Source organism: Anas acuta, chromosome 9 (assembly GCF_963932015.1).
Source record: "Anas acuta chromosome 9, bAnaAcu1.1, whole genome shotgun sequence".
Classification (NCBI taxonomy): domain Eukaryota; kingdom Metazoa; phylum Chordata; class Aves; order Anseriformes; family Anatidae; genus Anas; species Anas acuta.
The window spans coordinates 24,330,092-24,349,420 of NC_088987.1; the positions used below are offsets into that span (position 1 = coordinate 24,330,092).

Genomic DNA, 19,329 nt, shown 5'->3' on the forward strand with positions numbered 1-19,329 from the left:
TTATTTACTGTAATTAAAATAAATGAGCACTTGCTTTTAGCTTTCCTAGCCATAGTGAAGTGCCTGAAGGGTAAACCAGTGTGCTTGACCCATCTGTCTTCATGTACAATCTGTACCTGGAGTAGACATCATGTAGCTGACACACTCATACATTGGCTTCTTTTTGAAGAACCATTACAAATTTGGGTGCGAATCCTGCACTAAGGGGGAAAGGACTCCATAAAATATTTCTAGCCAAAGCAGCGAGGAAAGTGAAGTTTTCATTCTAAACATAAGCCAGAGAACGTGAAAGAGACAACTTGGTGAAAAAATGAATAGCTGGCAAGGCAGGGGGAGAAGAAATGAAGAACACTGAGGAACTTATATCTTGAGTTGTTTTTCCACGCTTCTGCAAATAGCAGGCTGGTGTTGCCTTTATTACTTTGCTAACAGTGCTGTTGAAGGATTAGCCTTTCACCCTGGCTCCTTTTTCTTCATTTTCTTTAAATTTGGTCAACCTTCAGCTGGCAGCCATGTCTCCCTTTAGCCCTGTGGAGTGCTAAAGTTTTTACAGTGCAGTATTAGAGCCAGGGATGGAGCTCTGGCAAAGATTTTAGCAGCATTCTTCAGGCTAATTCTTCTTTTCTTTATTGGCAAATACTTTGTTGGGGTTTTTAGTCTGCAGTTGCCACATAATATCTTAGTGATCTTTTTCACTTCAAGTGTCTTCTTTAGCACTGACTTCTGTCTCCCGTTCCTTCCTCATTCATTTATTCATTTCCCTTTCTTATATTTTCATTTCCAGTCAGGCATGTATGCAAAAGCATTGGGTTACATTTAGATGGTACCATACCTCTGGAGTCAGAAATCCCATTTAACTTATGGGATCTTACCCTACTTCAACTCACTTGCCTGTAACTTGTCCTAGGCCTGCATAATGCCTAATATCATGGCATAAGGTTATTTCTTAGTGTTAAGGTTGTTAGGTGTAGTGCTCTCTAGTTTCAAATCCTTACTGAGTGAGGCAGCAGTATGTTATTTATGTCCAGATGCAGCACACAGAAGCAGACAGCTAGGTAGTAAAGAAGGATATAGTGCCGTGGCTGGAAACCTCCCCTGGGCATTCCTTACTGCTGCTTCTGGCACCAAGGTTTCAGGCCCTGCTGGGTTTTCACTGGGTTATGTTCATTTGGTTTGCTCAGATTTGAGAATCCTCTGAGGCCTGAAACAATATTTGTTCTTTTGTACCTCAGATTTCATTTTTGCAGAGGAGTAATAGAGACCAGCAACACTGAATTAAATGGGAAGATGTTGCCCGTGCTCTGACAGTGGTGGAAAAAAGGTTATTTTGGAGCAGAGTCATTCCTATGGCTCCCATTGTGCAGCAGAGCTTGTGCAGTGCTCCCTGCCTCCTGTGGTGTGCCCAGAGCAAGGGTGGCCTGCTGTGGGAAGAAGGCAATGTGCCTGTTAACAGTGGGGAAACTGGAAGTATGCAATTATGACACTTAAACCTTTAACCCGCCCCTTCCCCCAAATATTAAAGGAAAAATGTGTCCAAACATTTGTCAAATTCTCCTGAGCAGTAATACCTACTAGGAAAGCTAATCATTGAGCTAAGGGAAGGCATTTCATGAGCTGAAAATTAACTGGTATTGGGACTGATGCTTACTGCTTGCTTGGGAAATTTGGATTGACTGGAGAGTTTAAGCTCTGAAAGGCTGTTTATAAAATAAAAATGTTGACAAGCCTTTCACGGTTCACTAAGGAGAACTCATGTCTGTTGGGATTATTCTGTCAGGGATGAGCTTGTTTGTGTTAAGTTCTTTACAATGCTCAAAAGTGGTTTTCTGTAAGATGTTGAAAAGGGCTATTTTGCATTTCACTCGAAGGAAGTAGGGGAAAGTAACTTTGCCTTTAGAAGTAGCTTCCAATCTTTAAAGTGGGTATTCAGGTTTTTCCTTTTCTTAAGTGCGTAACAGATGTTTGTGTCCTGAGGATTCACTGAACTCATGAAAAAAAAAAATTGAAAACACGTGTAGTGCTTATGTGCATCTGAAGTGACTAATGTATCTTGCTGCTTTTGTGTTGTACCCCAATACACCTAGTGGGTGGGACCTTACAGGTCTGCATTACTTGATGGCTGATAGCAAAATACAGACCAGCTTTCACAAGGGCAGACAGACCTATTGTACAGATCACTCAAAGCCCAGCAGGGCACTTAGGTTGCTCAGCAAAAGGGGTGTGAATCACTCTTGGCTTCAATGCAATTAGTTTAGCAGCTTAAGTTATGTACAGGGTTAGTTGGTCTGGAGTTAGCCCTAATATGTTTACTGAGGAAAAATGGGATCTTTTTAACACAGCAGTGTAGATGTTTGCTTCTAGTGGCCCCTGCTTTCAGCGAGGTTACTGAATGTTTCACTTCTCTGTGAAAGTTATCATCGTGACCTGATATTTTTAGAACAGTGTCTTTGGGGCTGGCTCTCCTATTTATATCCTGGATTCATTCTGCTGCTTCCAACCAAGCTAACCAGAGTGTTTGCTAAACACTCTCTGCAGCTCATTATAAAACTTCACTTGTTACTTCTGAAAACTGAAAGGTTTAGCAGTATTGCAGATTTCCGTTTCTACTAGCAAGTTGGCCTTCAAACATACAGTCACTGTTTTGACAGTATTTTACATCTCTCTTTTCCAAGCGGTGTTCTATTAGATTAACTTGGATAGGAAGAATAGGTTCACATTTATCATGTGTAACTTGCGGGTTCAGTCAAATGCAGTGAGATATTGAGTAGTTTAAATCTCTAGCATATGAACTGTAAATTAACATTAAAGGCCTTTCAACATCCATTGCTCTGTTTAAATGGTTGTGCAGAATTACTTGTTGCCAGTAATTTTTACTTGAATACAAATATATCATCTGTTTTAATGTTGTTTTAACTCTCTTAAACTGCATGTCACGAAAAGAATAACTTAAAATTAGGCAATGGCAAGGCTGAATAATGTAATGGATCATCAGGACTTTTATTGCCATTTAATACAAGTTTCAGGTTTGCTTGCAGCTCAAATTACATTTCCTAAAAGCCAATGGTATTTTGTTGCTGATCATAGTCCTGGAGGATAAAGCTCCATCTTGCTGGGACCACTGATTGAGTTTTTTGACAGACAGCATAAAAATCTGTCGTGAAGAAAGAACTCTCCTGTTACAAGAGACGACTTTCTTTACCAAGTGAAGTTTAGGCATACAGACACAACAGTGAGGGGAGTTCTCACTACTGACTCTTTTTTGAATAAACAGAACTTCAGACCCCAGAGCCCTCCATTTATTACATTTCTCACAAGTGTGAGAGATTTGGACACAGAGACGACAAATCAAAAACCCCATAGAGTATACTGTGGGACGGATTGCAGAGCAGAATCTAAGAGCAGAACTCTTTTTGGGAAGAGTTTGTCATTTGCAGGTCATGTAGCAGTTGTGAAAAACAGCTTTGCATCTTCTTAATAACAGTTTATTGATTTGCCCTGTAAGCTGAGGACTGGGGTCCATGCTTCCCAAGGAATTTGGGAAGCTTGGTGGCAAGTACTCAGTACTTCTGAAGATTGCAACAGGATATCTTAGCTACTGAAATCAGGACTATGCTAGTACCTGTCCATGATAATTTCTCATGGTGTTGCCACATATTTATCTCACTGCGGCATGTCTCTACCTGCTCTCCTGCTTCCTGTTGTCTTTACCACTTCCCACAATATGCTGCAGGATGCGCAGTACTGTACTAGGCAATAAAACCTTACTTTCTCACCCTTTCTCCTTCTCATGACCTACTATGCATCTTTTTTCCACAACACAAAGCTGAACAAGGCAGGGAGTTGGAAATTAACTACTTTTTCTGAAAACTTTTCATGCCTGATTTATTTATTTTTTAAACCACAGGGGGACTGAGTTCCTTTGAAGTTACTTGTTTAGTGTTTGGGGGAAAATAAAATGCCAGTTTAAGCTTCTGATCTTTCATGATGGCATATAGAGATCCAGTGGTCAAACTTATGCTTAAAGCAATTGTTCTAGAGCCACACTTTTCCAGGCTAATTAATTACTGGTTAAGAATGACTAAAGCTTGATTATATTGAAGCTTGTATTTCAGCTTCCATCTGTGGTGAAATCAAGATGTATTCAGCCTTATCTCTATTCATGGAGATGGCTTGATTTTTATTCTTATGGTTAACAAGTTCCTTGCTTATTGACTGTGCATTTGAGAATGACACTACTAAAAAAACTTGATTGGGAACATTATCATGCACTGTTAGTTCAAACTGTGGAGGTTAGGAAAGGTACACATTGTGAGAACAATAGCCTGTCTTTACCCCTGTATTTGCAGTACCTCCCTGGTACAAATGCTGATCTACCCTAATGTGTGATAATAGTATGTGGCAGCTCATTGTGTATGTGATTGACCACTTGTTTAGTCAGTTCCTGCACTTATGCAAACAATCAATACTTTCATACCTAAATTCTCCTCTTGTTTTTATTATCTAACTATCACTGACTTCACTACCAATGTGAAAGTGTGTGCCCAGAATAAGTACAGAAAGAGGTTTATCTTTGTTGCCAGTCTTAAGATATATTTTTTTCCAGAGATATTTGATTAGAGACAACCTTTTCCTTAAGGTAATACAAAATAAAACAGATGATGTCTTAAAGTATACACTTAAAATTATTTTACAAACAACAACGCTGTTTTCAGCTTGTAAGTTTTGTGCTATGAAACTGTAATGACAAATGCCTTGTGGAATAATTGTTGTATGAACAGTTGTCATGCCCATTCAGTGCAGCAGTGTGTGTGTGTGGGGAGACAGCTGCTGATTTTACCAACTTGAATGCCTCCTGCTACTGATGTTCATTTTATGGCATCATGGTGTGACCCTATACAAACTATGCTATAAGGCGTATTTAGAAAGCAGCTCCTGGACTGGTCCTCAGGAAAAGGCTACACTGTGAGCATGAAGGAACTTGATTGAGGTTCTGCAATGCATGTTAAGTATTGTTATATCATGTACTCTTCAGAAAAATCTTCTTTCTTTCCTGTATAAATTCAATAGGTACTACTAGAGTTTATGTTTACTTAACTAGTGATATCCCTGTCATGCTCGTGTGCTCACATGTATGCATCTCGTTCATCTTTTTTCCCTCCAAGTATTTTTTCTTTTTTGTACCAAGTGGGACATTCTCCACAGTGGTAGGATCTATTATTTCAGCAAAATTTACTGGCTTAGTGGCTGGAGTCTTTATATTTGGGTGAAGGATGCAGCTTCAAATCTCTTCTAAGCAGAGGTAATGTTTCGTACACTTTGGGTTATAGAAAATCTTGATGTGGGGAGTGCTGGGGAAAGCAGCACTTCTGATCATACTTCATGCAAAAAACTATGCTACATGTAGTTCTTATATGAATCAAAAGCTTGCATCTTGATGGGAGCCTCCCTGGAGTTTGTAATTAGCTGCTTAAATCTCACCACTCTCTGGGTCTTGAGACAATTCTACTTCTTAGCCATCTCCTACTAGGTGCCTCAAGCAGCTCATTTCTGTGTGCAGGCTTTTCTGGATCATTTGGGAGATGTTTCTGTCCTTTTAAAGACAGCCTAGGGAGCGTTGGGGCTGTATATTTGCTAGGCAACAAGAGAACCCAAATTGGGTGCTTTAACTCTGAGTGTTGAGAAACAGATTTTTTTTTTTTTTTTTTTTTTTTAAGATGGTACCTTAATGCTTTGAATACAGGAAATGCTGTTAAATGTTTGCTTTTATTTCTAAAATCCTCTCCATTGTGTTGTGGATCTGTTCAGGAGCAGCTGTATAAAAACTGCTGAGAGCATGAGTATGTTAGAAAGATATTTCTTTCCATCCCGGCTGGTTAAAGATGCATTCAAAGGCCAGCGTACATGTGTGAGTGGCATGATACAGTCAAATGCAATGTGAGAAAACATGCGGCTGTAATGGGTTTACAGTGGGCTGGCAGTGCCTACCTTTTTGATGACAACTGCTACAGTTTAAAAAAAAAAAAGACAAGACTGCATATTGTTGTAGTTATATAAGTGACGGTAAACTTTACGTAGAAGAACAGGAATTTACTCAGTAAGATATAAGATTTTTGTGCTTAGTACTCTTTCTAGTCTCTTGCTCATGTAATGTTCTTTCTTTGGTTTACTTTTTATTTACAATTTTAAATTACTGTTCATGCCAATGAATTTAGCTGACGTTGACATGATGTGTGTTCAAGCCGGAGTTCGTATGTTCCTAATCCAAGATCTCCTTCACAAATATCTTCCTTGCCTGTAGCCTGGGTGCAGCCTGTTCTCTCCTGTTTTGGCCCTGGTGTATGAGCAGAGGATTCGTAGTTTTCACTCAGTTCATCATTATTTATGATATAACTGGTGTCCTCGTTCTTCAGTTGATCCTGTGTTTCAGACAAGGAAAAACATCAGTGGAAGAAGCTATTTAGAGAAGGATTTTTAATAAAGCTTAAATGAAAAACAGGTCTGAAGCAATTCTACTTTGACTTTATTTGCCTTTTTTTTTTTTTTTTTTTTTTTTTTTTAAGCTACTAATTTACCATGTTGATCTCATCTTGATGTTGATTAAAGCAAATAGTTGCTTATCATGGTCAGCTTTCAGGCTGTACTGGGGAACATAGTTTACTGTCCAGACCTAAGATAACTTCAGTACTTAGATACCACTGATGCCAGTGGAATGGGACAGCCAATACTTTCAGCATCTGACTGAATTATTTAAAATATTTCCCATATTTGAAGCTCACAAAATCTGTGGCTGTTCTTGAAAATGTAGCACTGTACCTTCTGAGACCCCTCCTCTACAATCCTGAAGAAATCCATATAATCCATATAATAATTGTTGTTGAAAATAATAGGCTTTGGAAAAGGGACTTTACCAAGGTGTTTCATTGAGTAAGGTGGGTTTTGGGTTACTCCTAAAATACCATTAACTAAGCTAGGTACTTACTCCGTATGCACTGGGGCTGGTCAGAAGTCTGGCAACAGGATTACACCATTCGGGTAACGTCGTTGTGAGAGGTGGACCAGCATGGGTTAAAATAGGTTTTAGGTATCTGTGAAGTTCATTAAAGAATATCTCCCATATTGGTTATTGATACTAAGATGCTTCTGTATTATGCAAGGAAACTTCATTTCAAAGCTTACAGTAATTGTCTAGTTGAATTGAAACAAAGCAAATAGTTCTTTGCTAACCCGTTACTGTGTTGGTTCACCTTTCATTAGTTAGGATGACCTGGTGATCAAAGCCTGTTCTGAAGGGCACCAGAATGGCTGAAGGGTATGTCACAGGATACAGAAATGGAGAAGGAATTCAAAGAGAAGAAATACACAGTAGATTATCCTGTTTGCTGTTCCCATCTGCTGATTGCTGTAAGAGTGATCTCTTATGCAATTGTAACAGGAAACACTTTAAGATGCAACTGTATCAGCTGGTTATGTAAGAATAGTAGTAAACTTTTTCTTAAACATATACTCAACCTTTTGTAAGATCAGTGCATTTCTTCAATCAGCAAAGTATATTTCAAATAAAAAATTTCAAATATTTCAAAAAAAATTTCAAAGTGTCTTTGTTTCTGGGAGCGTACGTAAATTCTCAGCAATACCCTATTCTCAGCATTCAACACATTTTACACTTCATACATCAATGCTCCTTTATATAAAATTATGTAAATAAGTTAAGAACAGGCTTTATGCTGTTGTCTCACGCCTGTCTTTCCTATCTTTTCATCCAAAAGGGCTTTATTGAGATAAAGGAAAAACCTGCTCATCTTAAGCAATTATATCATCCTTGTATCTGTCAATAATAGCTCTCCCAAGAGTCCTGCAAGTTGACTTATCTCCTCAGCTACTCACAAAGTAATTTTTGGTGTTCTCTGGGAAGCAGGTCTGTCAGCTATTTGTGCTGCCAGGGAAAACTTGCTTGATTGATTATTGACCCTCTTTATTCTCCCTCCTGCCCCAGCTCTCTCACCCCCTCATTAAAGAGGGGAGTAACAAATGTAACTCTGAGGGGTTACTTGAGCTCTGCAGCAATATTGCAGGAATACTGAGTAAGTAGCAGTATGTCTTCAACCTAGCCCAGCCAGTACCACCTTTTCTTTCATAACCGTCTGACATCACTGCTCCACACACTCTGTACAAACTCTGTCTGCTGAAGAAACTGTCACGTAAAACACCCTTTATGCTCTCAGTTACAGACTGAAAGACTAGATAATCTGCTCAGCTCTGTGCTACTGCCGCACAAGTTCTGTAGTCTGTTTTTGGTATGTGTATTTTTTTTCTGTGGAATTTTTTAAAATTAAATTGTATCTATCAGAAGACCATGGAATTCCTTCATGCAAGATTGTATGCTGAGCTAATGTGAAAAAATGAATGAGTCCACTTCAAAAAAGATTTTAAGACTATATTAAAATCTGATTAAATTGATCTAGTGGAATTGACCAAGGAGGGAATCTCATGATCAGATTAAGTAGGGAAAGTTTAGGTTCTGAGCAAAACTAAATGAAATCTTTCCTGATCCAATCTTATTGGAAACCTCCAGGGAAAAAAACCTTCAAAGTGCCAAGTAGTTGAGAACTATTATTAAAAAAGCAATGTATAGAAGCTATCAATATGAGTTTTCTGAACTGCTTAGAAAAGGCAATAATGGAAGTAGGAGCCTAATTCTATGTTTTTAATCTTTTTTAATACTGGCTTTCTTATTACAAACTTGAATTGTTTGAACTGACTTGACAGACCCTGCATGAAAAACAGAGGTTTGTAATGGAAGTTAAACTTGATTATTCTGTTTTCCATTATTCATTCTAAAATAAGTAACTGAGAATGAATATTCCTCTACACTACCTCCTTAATCCAATCTCTTGGATCTCATGTATAAACAGTCTTATAACGTTATATTAAGCTTTATAGCCCTCAGTGAAATGTGTGTTCTCTTTACCTCCTATGTTATGTACGGATGGCACGCATGCTTCCAGGTAGCCCAGCACCATCACAGTGAAATGGGCAGACTACTTGGTTGGCACAAAAGTCTTGAGTGGAGGGATTTCTATTCTACCCCCCTCCCCCCAGTTTTTTGAGCCACCACACCTTTTGGGGTGAACTTCTAGTGTCTGATGTGTTTAACTATTTAGTTGCTATGCATGTACATTGACGGCTTTTAAATTGAGTGAAGACTTTATTTTGGGCTCCAGTGCATCCTCTAAGTTCCCTTCCCTTTTCTGCATTTGTTGTGAACTGTCAATGTTTTTGCTTTGTAGTCTCTTCTGATACAGTTCAAGTTCAAGAAAACTGACTTCACTTTATTGTAATGCTTCTAAACCTGTAATAAATTTACTGCTTTGTTCCTTAGTTAACTAGTAATTATTCAGCCCACTAAAAACTTCACTTGCATGGGCCTATTTTTCATTGTTTTAATGACCTGTGCCATAAATGGTTCTTCTTTATTGTTGGCACAGTTGCTTTATAGTATTGCAGACATAATCACGTTGTTCAGTGTGGCATGAAAGGGGAATTCTAATCCATGTATAACGCTGGCATTTCAAAAATATATCAGACATGGGTCTACAGCATTTTAAGGCTGGCAAAAAAAATCTTATCACATTCCATGGCCTGATTACATCTCCAGGGAAAAATAATTTAAATACAGTAATAGAAAAAGATGAATTTTGCACTAAGGCAGCTTTAAAAATTGGAAGAAACTAAGTGTAGAACTTAGCAGAACTCAGATATAACTGCCTAACCAAATCTATGTCTTCCTAATTCAGGGATGGGGAAAAGATAGCAGGAAGATATATCAATCAACCCACTCTCACTTGCATTTCAGTCCTCTATGGGCATAACAGGCTACCTGCGTGTCTCAGATACCATACAGTAAATTAAAGAATGTTATTTTTGGAGTGGTGGTATCTTGTAAGCTGGGAAACTGAGTTTCAGATGTTTGTGCATGTGTACTTACAGCATATAAATTTGTATACTTTGCTGGCATGTTAGCATGCCTTCACTTTTGAAGTAGACCGTTAAATTTCCCATTGAATCCCTATATTTCCAGGCTTCTGCTCTCCGTTCACGTACCCACAAATCTTTACCCTGGGTCCCCTTATGGCTGTTTGAACATCCTGGCAACTGCTTTGGCAGTTCCATTCTGCAGTCCCTGCTCACCAGGCATAGTTCATCTCTTTTGTACTGCTATCAGACGGCATTTAAATCAGTGTTTACTCCTCTCTGGTTCAGTCTTTCTCACTTTAAATCATGAGACTTCCTCATCTACAGGTAGATAACACGTCGGGCCAAAGTAGCCTGAATGCAGATGGGTGGTTTGCTAGGGCTGGTGAAGCTGAACAGGTCGAATGGGCTGTTGGAGGATACAGCATACTCAAAAACAAGATCTTCAGAGTTTTGCTCTCAAGATTGAATAAGTTTGAGGGTATGAATAGCAAACTTTATAACGGAAGTTTCACAATGGGATCTCGTTTATGCTGGACTTTCAAATCACCAGGATAGGATTTGAATTTTTTTCCGCCAAGTGTAGATCACTTCAAAATAGTCTCATCAGGATTTTTAAGGGGAAAAATTTGGAATTGCTTGATTTTCGTTCCCTCCATCTGCCTGAAACAAATGCATATTACAGAAATTTTCCTCCTATGTATTAAATGGCTCAGATTACCTGTAATTTTTTAAATAAAGCCTTCAAATGAGAGAGATCAGGTAATCCTTATGGCAAATGGTAATACCAGTAACCATAAATTTAGGATTTCCATTATGCAGAAGATTTGGAGTTTTCAAAGTTTTTGATTCATGTCAGAACGGGAAAAAATAGAATCTCAGTTTCTTTCGGTTAGTAAGTTTCAAATGACTACACTTTTGTTAAATTCATGTGTTCTGTCAAATTTTTGAGACTATTGGTAAATCGCTATCTTTTTGACTTAATGGCATTAGCATATTCAAAGAGGGAAAAATACTATGGTTGTAAACACATCTGTTCTGGCTCTAGGACTTGCATTTTTCTTTTGCTTGAGGGTCAGAGTTCTACTCTACCTGTAATAGTTTTGTTAAATATATAATAGTAACTACTGTGCCCTCTCTTTCTGCATGCTTGACTGGAGCTTTTGAGAGAAAACTAATTTATATAGTTTAAAGAAGAAAAAAACAAAATCCCATGGGCAGGAGAGGTGGCCGCAGTTCTTAAATACATGTGGTAGCTCACCTTTACCTCTATAAAACACTGCATTAGGCTCAGAAGGTACTTTTTTACCTTTTATTTCATTGCATAATGGTGGTTCTGTAATTCAAGGTAATTCTATCCTTCTCAAAGGTAAATACTTTCATACTAAAATATTCGTATTAAAAAGCCCCAAAGTACAGAAATTCTTGTGATACTAGTCAAAATTACATCTAGTGATTTTTCCAGAGATTACTTTCCTATAGCAGGTAGGCTGTATCATAAGTACATGTTTGTTAAAACTATGTCCTTAAATATTCCATTGCCTGGTGTTACTTTTCTGCTGTGCACATACATCTCTAGAGGCGAATGTTGCCACACCCAGAATCTTTCCTTTGTGCAACTCTTCGAAAGATTCTTGAGGATCGTAGCTTTTATTTAGTGAATACTTCTACTTAAATTGGAGTTTGTAAATTAGTTATGTCATGAGTTTTTGTTATTTCTCATTTTTATATATATGAAGAAATGTATATAAGAAAGTTAACACAGAAAAGATGTAATTTCTGTTAATTCCATGTTTTTCAAAGTAAGGACAAATGATATCTTGGTCCTTGCAGAGCTGCAGTTTTCAAGAGTGATTTTGATACTAGCTGTGTCATAGTCTAACGAGCAAACACTTCCGTTTTGGTCATGCTTGAGTAGCAGCAGGCAAACCACTGAACTTTAGATTATCTGCCTAAATTTTGTACATGGCTAACTGCTGTTTATAGCTGACTGAGATTATTTGGTAATCTTCATACAACAGTTTGTGTGTGTGACTGAGCTGGTGGGGCACAGAGACATCTCCAAGTCTTAAATGCATGCCCAGCAGATTAAGGGGGAACTTCACAGAATCACAGAATTTCTAGGTTGGAAGAGACCTCAAGATCATCAAGTCCAACCTCTGATCTAACACTAACAGTCCCCACTAAACCATATCCCTAAGCTCTACATCTAAACATCTTTTAAAGACTTCCAGGGATGGTGACTCCACCACTTCCCTGGGCAGCCTGTTCCAGTGTCTAACAACCCTTTCAGTAAAGAAGTTCTTCCTAAGATCCAACCTAAAACTCCCCTGGCACAACTTTAGCCCATTCCCCTTGTCCTGTCACCAGGCACGTGGGAGAACAGGCCAACTCCCACCTCGCTACAGCCTCCTTTAATGTACTTATAAAGAGCCTCCTTTTCTCCAGGCTGAACAAGCCCAGCTCCCTCAACCGCTCCTCATAGGACTTGTTCTCCAGACCCCTCACCAGCTTCGTTGCCCTTCTCTGGACCCGCTCGAGCACCTCGATGTCCTTCTTGTAGCGAGGGGCCCAAAACTGAACACAGTACTCAAGGTGCGGCCTCACCAGAGCCGAGTACAGGGGGACGATCACCTACCTAGCCCTGCTGGTCACGCTGTTTCTGATACAAGCCAGGATGCCGTTGGCCTTCTTGGCCACCTGAGCACACTGCTGGCTCATATTCAGCCGACTGTCCACCATCACTCCCAGGTCCTTCTCTGCCTGGCAGCTTTCCAACCACTCATCTCCCAGCCTGTAGCTCTGCTTGGGGTTATTGCACCCCAGGTGGAGGACCCGGCACTTGGCCTTGTTGAACTTCATGCAGTTGACCTCAGCCCATCGGGGCAGCCTATCCAGATCCTCCTGTGTAAGGGCGAATTATCTTTGCTCACATACCAGGGGATTTTCTTCTGAGGATGGTGAGCTATCAGTGTACAGCAGTTGAAAAAGGCAGGGCATGATTATATAGGATTTAATCATTAGAATAACAAGTATCTTTTTGAAAAGAGCATGAGATCTACAGTGATTTAACATCCAAAGATAACTTGATCTGCATTGTGGAGAAAGCTAAGAAGCTAAATCTAGCATAAGTGATATTGGAATTTATCTTTGATATTGGTGAATAGTGCTCTGCTTCTTTGACTTTTTTTTTTTTTTTTTTTTTTTTTTTTTTTTTTTTGTTTTAATCCTCTTCCTAAATCCCACTACTGTTTTAATTTGAAATACTAAACTCAGGATAAATGGAATTGTACTGTAGTCCTGGGAAGTCCTGGGAAATATACCCAAATTATTGGGTATATTTGAATGATTTCTAGACCCATTCTCTCTGTCATGTCTGAGAGCAGTGAGAGTGGGTGAAAATCAAGGGTAATAAAAACTAGTTTAATGCATTCGCACAGAAAACTGTCTGACTGTAAAGTTCCAGAATCAGATGTAGTGTCAGACCCAAAGAATGAACTCTGGCTTTGATGCAGAGTATGGCTAAAAGTTGGAAGCTTTCAAATTTGGAATCACTGTAGAGATATGTGCAAGGTGGAAGCAGTTAGCTGAATTGATCTTAGCTGGGTCTTTCTATAGATAAGTAGCTGCAGACTGGGAAGTAGCTTGTTCTCTAGTAGGCACTGAGTAAAATGTCTGGGATACTTGCACATGATGGGTTTCTTGTTTTGAACTCACTGAAGAGGAGAGGAAAATTCAGGCATCTTACTCAAGTTATTTGAAGCCTATTATATTTGAAGCCTATTATATTCCAAATTTAACATCTCAATGCAAGGAAAATCAGAGACATAAATGAAGGCTTGCTTATATAATTGATGTGTGGGTAATGCAGCTAATCCTGGAAACAGGATAGGGCATGTGGAAGGACAGAATGTTACTCAAATAAGATTCAACAGGAATACATGAACAGACACTAATGTCAGGCAAATTAACTATAGAAAGAGGATTCAGACTGAGGCAACTAAAGAGAAGAACAAAAAACCTCCCTCAAGTCAGTTGCATAATAAAAACAAGGACATAACCATCTATCTAACAGTAACCCTTCTGATCAAAATACAACCAAATAAAAAGAAATTGCCTTCCCCAATGGGTCTGCATGGGAGTCATCTACATACGCAACAAAGAGTTAAGTTTGTGCTGTGCTAGTGACATCAATCACATAATTCATTGTGGAAAAGTATACAGTGAAGTTACAGAGGGTAGCTTTCAGCAGGATATTGCATAGGGGGATGCAAAGGAAATGTTCATTATTAAGGCAAATGTATAAAAGCAAATTGCTTTGTGTTCTCAGAGCTGCATACAATAGTAAAGAAAAAGGTTAGGAACAGTAAGATAAAAGGGTATCTTCCTGGCTACAGTGCAGGATAAATAAAAGGTATTAATAACATCAGTGTGACTTTTCACACACACACACAAAAAAAAAAAAAAAAAAGTGATTCAAAACTGGCATCATTGGTAGGTTCCATGTCCCTCATCATCAGACACCTAATAGCAGGATATTTGAAAGAAAACTAATCTACCCATCTTACATTTTCATCAGTAAAGAGAAATGGGCAAATCCCAAGGCAGTTTCATCCTGCAGTGCCTAAGTTAATTGGAAAGAATTGCAACTAGGATGAGTTTCTTTCCCTTTTTTGACTATAAAAATCTGAACTAATAGATTAGACTTAAATGGCTAATAATTAGGTGTCTAAAGTTTGATGAAATGAATCTCACTTCAGGATTTAGGAAATTAAAAATCCTGAGGCAAAATACATGAAACCAAACACAATATCCTCCATACCAGAGAAACTAAGAGAGTTTGAAAGGCATCCTTTTGTTTTTAATTAGGAAATAATGTATTAAAAGCAGTGTATGCATATTAGAAGAACAAAGGTGAAATACAGATTTCTGAAATAAATTTAATGTCAAAGCCACAAGGAGAAATCAAGACTTTAAAATCATTAAGCTTGGGAAAACCTAAATGACAATGGTATTCACAGACAGATATTTCACCTCAAAATATTAAATAAATAAAGCCTGGCACATTGGAAGGCATAGAAAATCGCAGAACATTTTAAAAACTTGCATGCCCATAGCTTGGCAACAGAGTGCGTGATGTGTGCAGTAATTCACCATGTAGAAAAGGAGCTTCTGATAGTGGTACATTTTCAGTGTGGTTACAAAGCTGGAGGTGTCGTTGGCTTGGGTAAGCTAAACTGTATTGTTAGAAAAGATGAACAGTGGTGTGACCTAGCAATGCATAGATCCTTAAGGCCTTAAAAAGACTGATGCCAGCTGCCTCAAATGAGATCACTTTCAAGCTCTTCATATAAAGCATGTCCATTGTAACAAAGTGCTGCAGGCCCGGTATTGGCAGAGGAAATGGCTGCAGAAGAGCAAGTTAGCAGGGATTTCTGCACTCTGTGGAAGACTGTTTCACATGGGCATCTTTGTCCTCACCATCTGCTCAAGAAATAATCCAGAAAATAGATGTGTGAAGAATGAGGACTAGCAGCATTCACAGATACTGCTAACAACCATCTAATACTTGTGGTCCCGCTGATCTAATCAATTGCAAGATGCAGGGACAATAAATCCCCAGATTAAACAGTGAAGTTTAATCAAGTGAGTTACTTCAATCACATTTTAGAGAAAAGATCTGATCTGAATACAGTGGAAGCTATAAAGCTTTTAAAAACCTCTCACCAAGAAGTTATATCGGGTAAAATGAACCCACATCTACTAAGATTGGTACTGGGGATAGCACTGACTGTGGTGCCTCTGCCCTGGGAGAGGAGAGCTGGGAAGCCAGGAGGCTGGTGGAAGTGGGAATGGCTAGCAGGAGAGTCCTGTGAACAATACTTTCCAAACGTGACTGGTGTCATTCAGCTCAAACTAAAATACTGCAATGAAAACAAAGCTGTAAAATGGCAGCCAGAACTTTGCAAACAGCAGCTAGAGTAATATACTTGTTAAAGCCTTCTGGTGACATTGATTGAGAGCTGAAGTGAGTGCGCCAAATTTGTGCTTGAATAGGAAAATAATTATTCAGCATTTTTTCAGGAAGTTGGGTATTTCATCACTATAGATATAGCTGTACAATTGCAGTTAAAATGGTTCACAGGCCTGTGGAGACTGTTTTTGATAAATCTCTGGCTTCTGCTTTGCCAAGAATCAGAGAATGATCCCAGTTACAAAGGTGCAACTTGAGATGGAAATATGAACCTCCCCTAAGAGAAAATAATTAAAAAAACTTTTCTTGCAGTTTTGAACAATGAGCTATAAATGTGGAGAAAGGCTTATGGGAACAGAGCATCTTATATTCTGATACTTGATTGTGTTTGTAGATGTTAGCAAAAACAGAGATACAAAAATGCTGATTCATTGCAGTTTTTAGAAAGAAAAAAATGGGATGTGTAAACAAACAGGATCTTTTTCTCTATCAGGACCTTGTGGAGTAAAGAAGAGTAAATAAGGAGATGGGCATCATCCTGGGAGGGAAGAAAACGGTCACTCCAAAGAAAATGAAAATTCTGGAAGTTTTTAGAAGGCTGTGTTGGTACAGGAATGAACTATAGACTGGAGAGCTGTTCTCTTGGCCCAATATGAATCTATAAAAAGCCCTGTGATTAGAGGTGTGTGTATATCCCTACTAAATATAAAAGCAGAGCACCAAGGTGACATGTGCTGAGTGAAGACCATGGCAAAGCTGACAGCAGAGAATTACATATGATGCATTCACAAAATGATGATATTTATACTCTCATTTATATACTCATTTATACACTTGCTCATTTATACACTTGTGGGAAACAAGACTTGCTCCAGATAATGAATCAGATTCAAAGCCCATGTAACAAGATCAGGGCACATTTTAGGACTTTTCTTGGAATAATGTTCTGCTTTCTAGTATAACATATTGTGCTTATGGACACTTAGGACACTAAGAGAGATGCTGGGAATGCCAAAAAAAAAATGTCTTTTAATCTCACTGAGCTGCTGAAGCAGGATAGCCTCTGTAAAGCCTTGTTAATAGGAAGCTTGTTTAGTTTAATACATCCTCTGAGAATCTCTAGTCCTATGAGCAGATTGGTATGAAGATTATGCCTGCAGATTCTTTTGTAGCTCTTTCCAATGTGCAACCCATGTTATGTGTGCAATTAGTTAGCTGGATGAAGTTGAAAGTCTCTAATGTGTTTTTTTTTTTAAAACAAACAAACAAACAAAAAAACCACATTAAGAAGTAGAAGTGTCAGTGTTTGAGGAACAAAAGACACTGCATGGGAATAGGCTTCACTGTAACCCAAATAAAGCAGCCTTCTGGCAAGTCAAATCTTTGCTTTTGAAAATATATTTTAAAATAGAGAAAGACCAGCTAGAGAATGCTCATGACATAACGTTCCTGAAGAGGTATGGGAATATTGCAACAAAGAACAACTGAGGATAATGAGTTATGTTAGAGATCCTAGCAACAGGAAGATGTGTACTGAACAAAGGACAATAGGATAATAGCAATTTTTATACTGCTTGGAGCAAAACAAGTTTGAGGTATTTATTCTAATTTTACAGCTTAAAATTCTAAATAGGTAAAAGGAAATATTTTGTTTAGGAATAGTGGCAGATTACAATAACAGTACAGGGAATCCATATTACAAGAACTCATACTGCCTTTTGATCGGCAGAGAAGTTGATTGAAATATAAAAACAAATAGAAAAACTGTCACTATATTTCTGGTTGGGATAGGTTATCTCACAGCTCCTATCAGATTAGCAGACTAGTCTGGAGTGGGGATGGCCAAACTCTGTCTTTGCAGAAAAGAGCTTTCGGGGAGGCTGTGAAAGGTACAGAACAGGATGGTCACTGGGAACAGTGTGCTGTGATTGGGGTACTTGTCACTCAGTGTGACAAGTGACTTTTTATGGTCTGGTTGCAAATGTAGCTGGACAGAGTTGGGAAAACTGGATGACTTTTGCTTGAATGAAGCAAAACATAGTTTTGCAAAGATGTGGTATTCCAGACAAGAAACTGCAATGAGAATTTATAAGCATTTCTACTATTTTTCCACATTTTTAAAGGAACGTGGAGATGTAGTGAAATGAAAAGGCACTCACTTTCAAGCAAACCTGACCTATAGTTTTATAGCAGGTATTCAACTTGTAGCAATCATTGTTTGAAGAAATCATGGACCCTGTGATAAAAGGATGTGTGATCTGGATACTGTAACACTTATTGCTGTGTGAACCGAGACAATAGAGGGTACCAGACCCTAGGCCTCTTGCAAGGCAAGGAAATTGTCCCCTTTTTGCTCTACATCCTACAAGGAGTACTTGGAGGAGTTTATTTTTTCCACCTAGTGCTGGAACTTCAGCATGATAGTACATGCTCCTGCCACAGTAGGAGAAAATCCGCATCCTTGTAATGTTGTCACTGCTGTATTTGGCTAAAGGATGCTAAATGCTTTTGTAATCCTTTTTAATGGATAACTGATGTGTTAATAGAGATGTTGCAGGTATTAGGCACCAGTTTCAAAGAGGTTAAGCCAGTTTCTTAAAGCTTGCCTACCTCATGGCTCACAGATCATTACATTTCCAGTGAAAGGTTCTGGAGACAGTTATGAAAGATATTTTTGTTTTAATTTGGCATCTTTCCCTTCTGTTTATTGGTGCAATACACTATGCACATGTACCAATGCCGGCACTGACCCAAATGCAGACAATAACAGAGAAGGGGAAAAGTACAGCATAGCATGAATGAGCATGAGGCTTTCTCATTCTCAGTGTTTCATTACAGATGGAGAGGTCAGCTATTGGGGTTTCAGCCATGAGTGGCTTGTAATACAAAAGGCAGCTATATATGCTGCATGAACAAGTGTGGCTGTTCTGGGAATGTGATTTGTTTAAGAAATATTCATGGAGATCACTGCTCTTTTCTTTTCCCCTCTCTGACAGAACTCCTGTGCTCAACTCCTAATCCAGATCTGATTTCAAAACTGTTTGCTGACAGATTTCACTCTAATGGCTCATTTCCAAATGCCTTAATATCTTAATGGTTTTAGACCTAGATGAGTATTCCAAAAGCCTAACTCTTTGAGAACTCCTGCTCGGTTTTTCTTTCCTAACCAGTTGTTCCCCCTCAAAAATACCTATGTAGTCTTTTTTTTTTTTTTCTTTTTCTTTTTTCTTTTTTCTTTCTTTCTTTTTTCTTTTTGAGAGACGTGACTTGGGATATTTCAGTTAACTGATAATTTAGTTAACAGAATTGTTTCTTGATGATAGCATTTAGATAGTTAAGTACACTGATCTCTTTTTACCCCTGTCAATGTAAGAAGGGATTTG

The 19,329-nt window shown here is 38.5% G+C and overlaps 1 protein-coding gene across 2 annotated transcripts in view; it reads right to left on the reverse strand.

Annotated features, from left to right (window-relative positions):
* Positions 1-2,963: 2,963 nt before the first annotated feature.
* Positions 2,964-19,329, reverse strand: part of SLC9A9 (solute carrier family 9 member A9) — a 217,526-nt gene continuing 201,160 nt past the window's right edge. For both annotated transcript variants that reach the window (XM_068692820.1, XM_068692819.1), the window contains 2 exons: positions 6,980-7,085; positions 2,964-6,416 (listed from right to left, as the gene is read on the reverse strand). In XM_068692820.1, the coding sequence (XP_068548921.1) occupies positions 6,195-6,416; positions 6,980-7,085 (328 nt within the window). In that variant the 3' untranslated portion in view covers positions 2,964-6,194. The remainder of the gene's footprint in view (positions 6,417-6,979; positions 7,086-19,329) is intronic.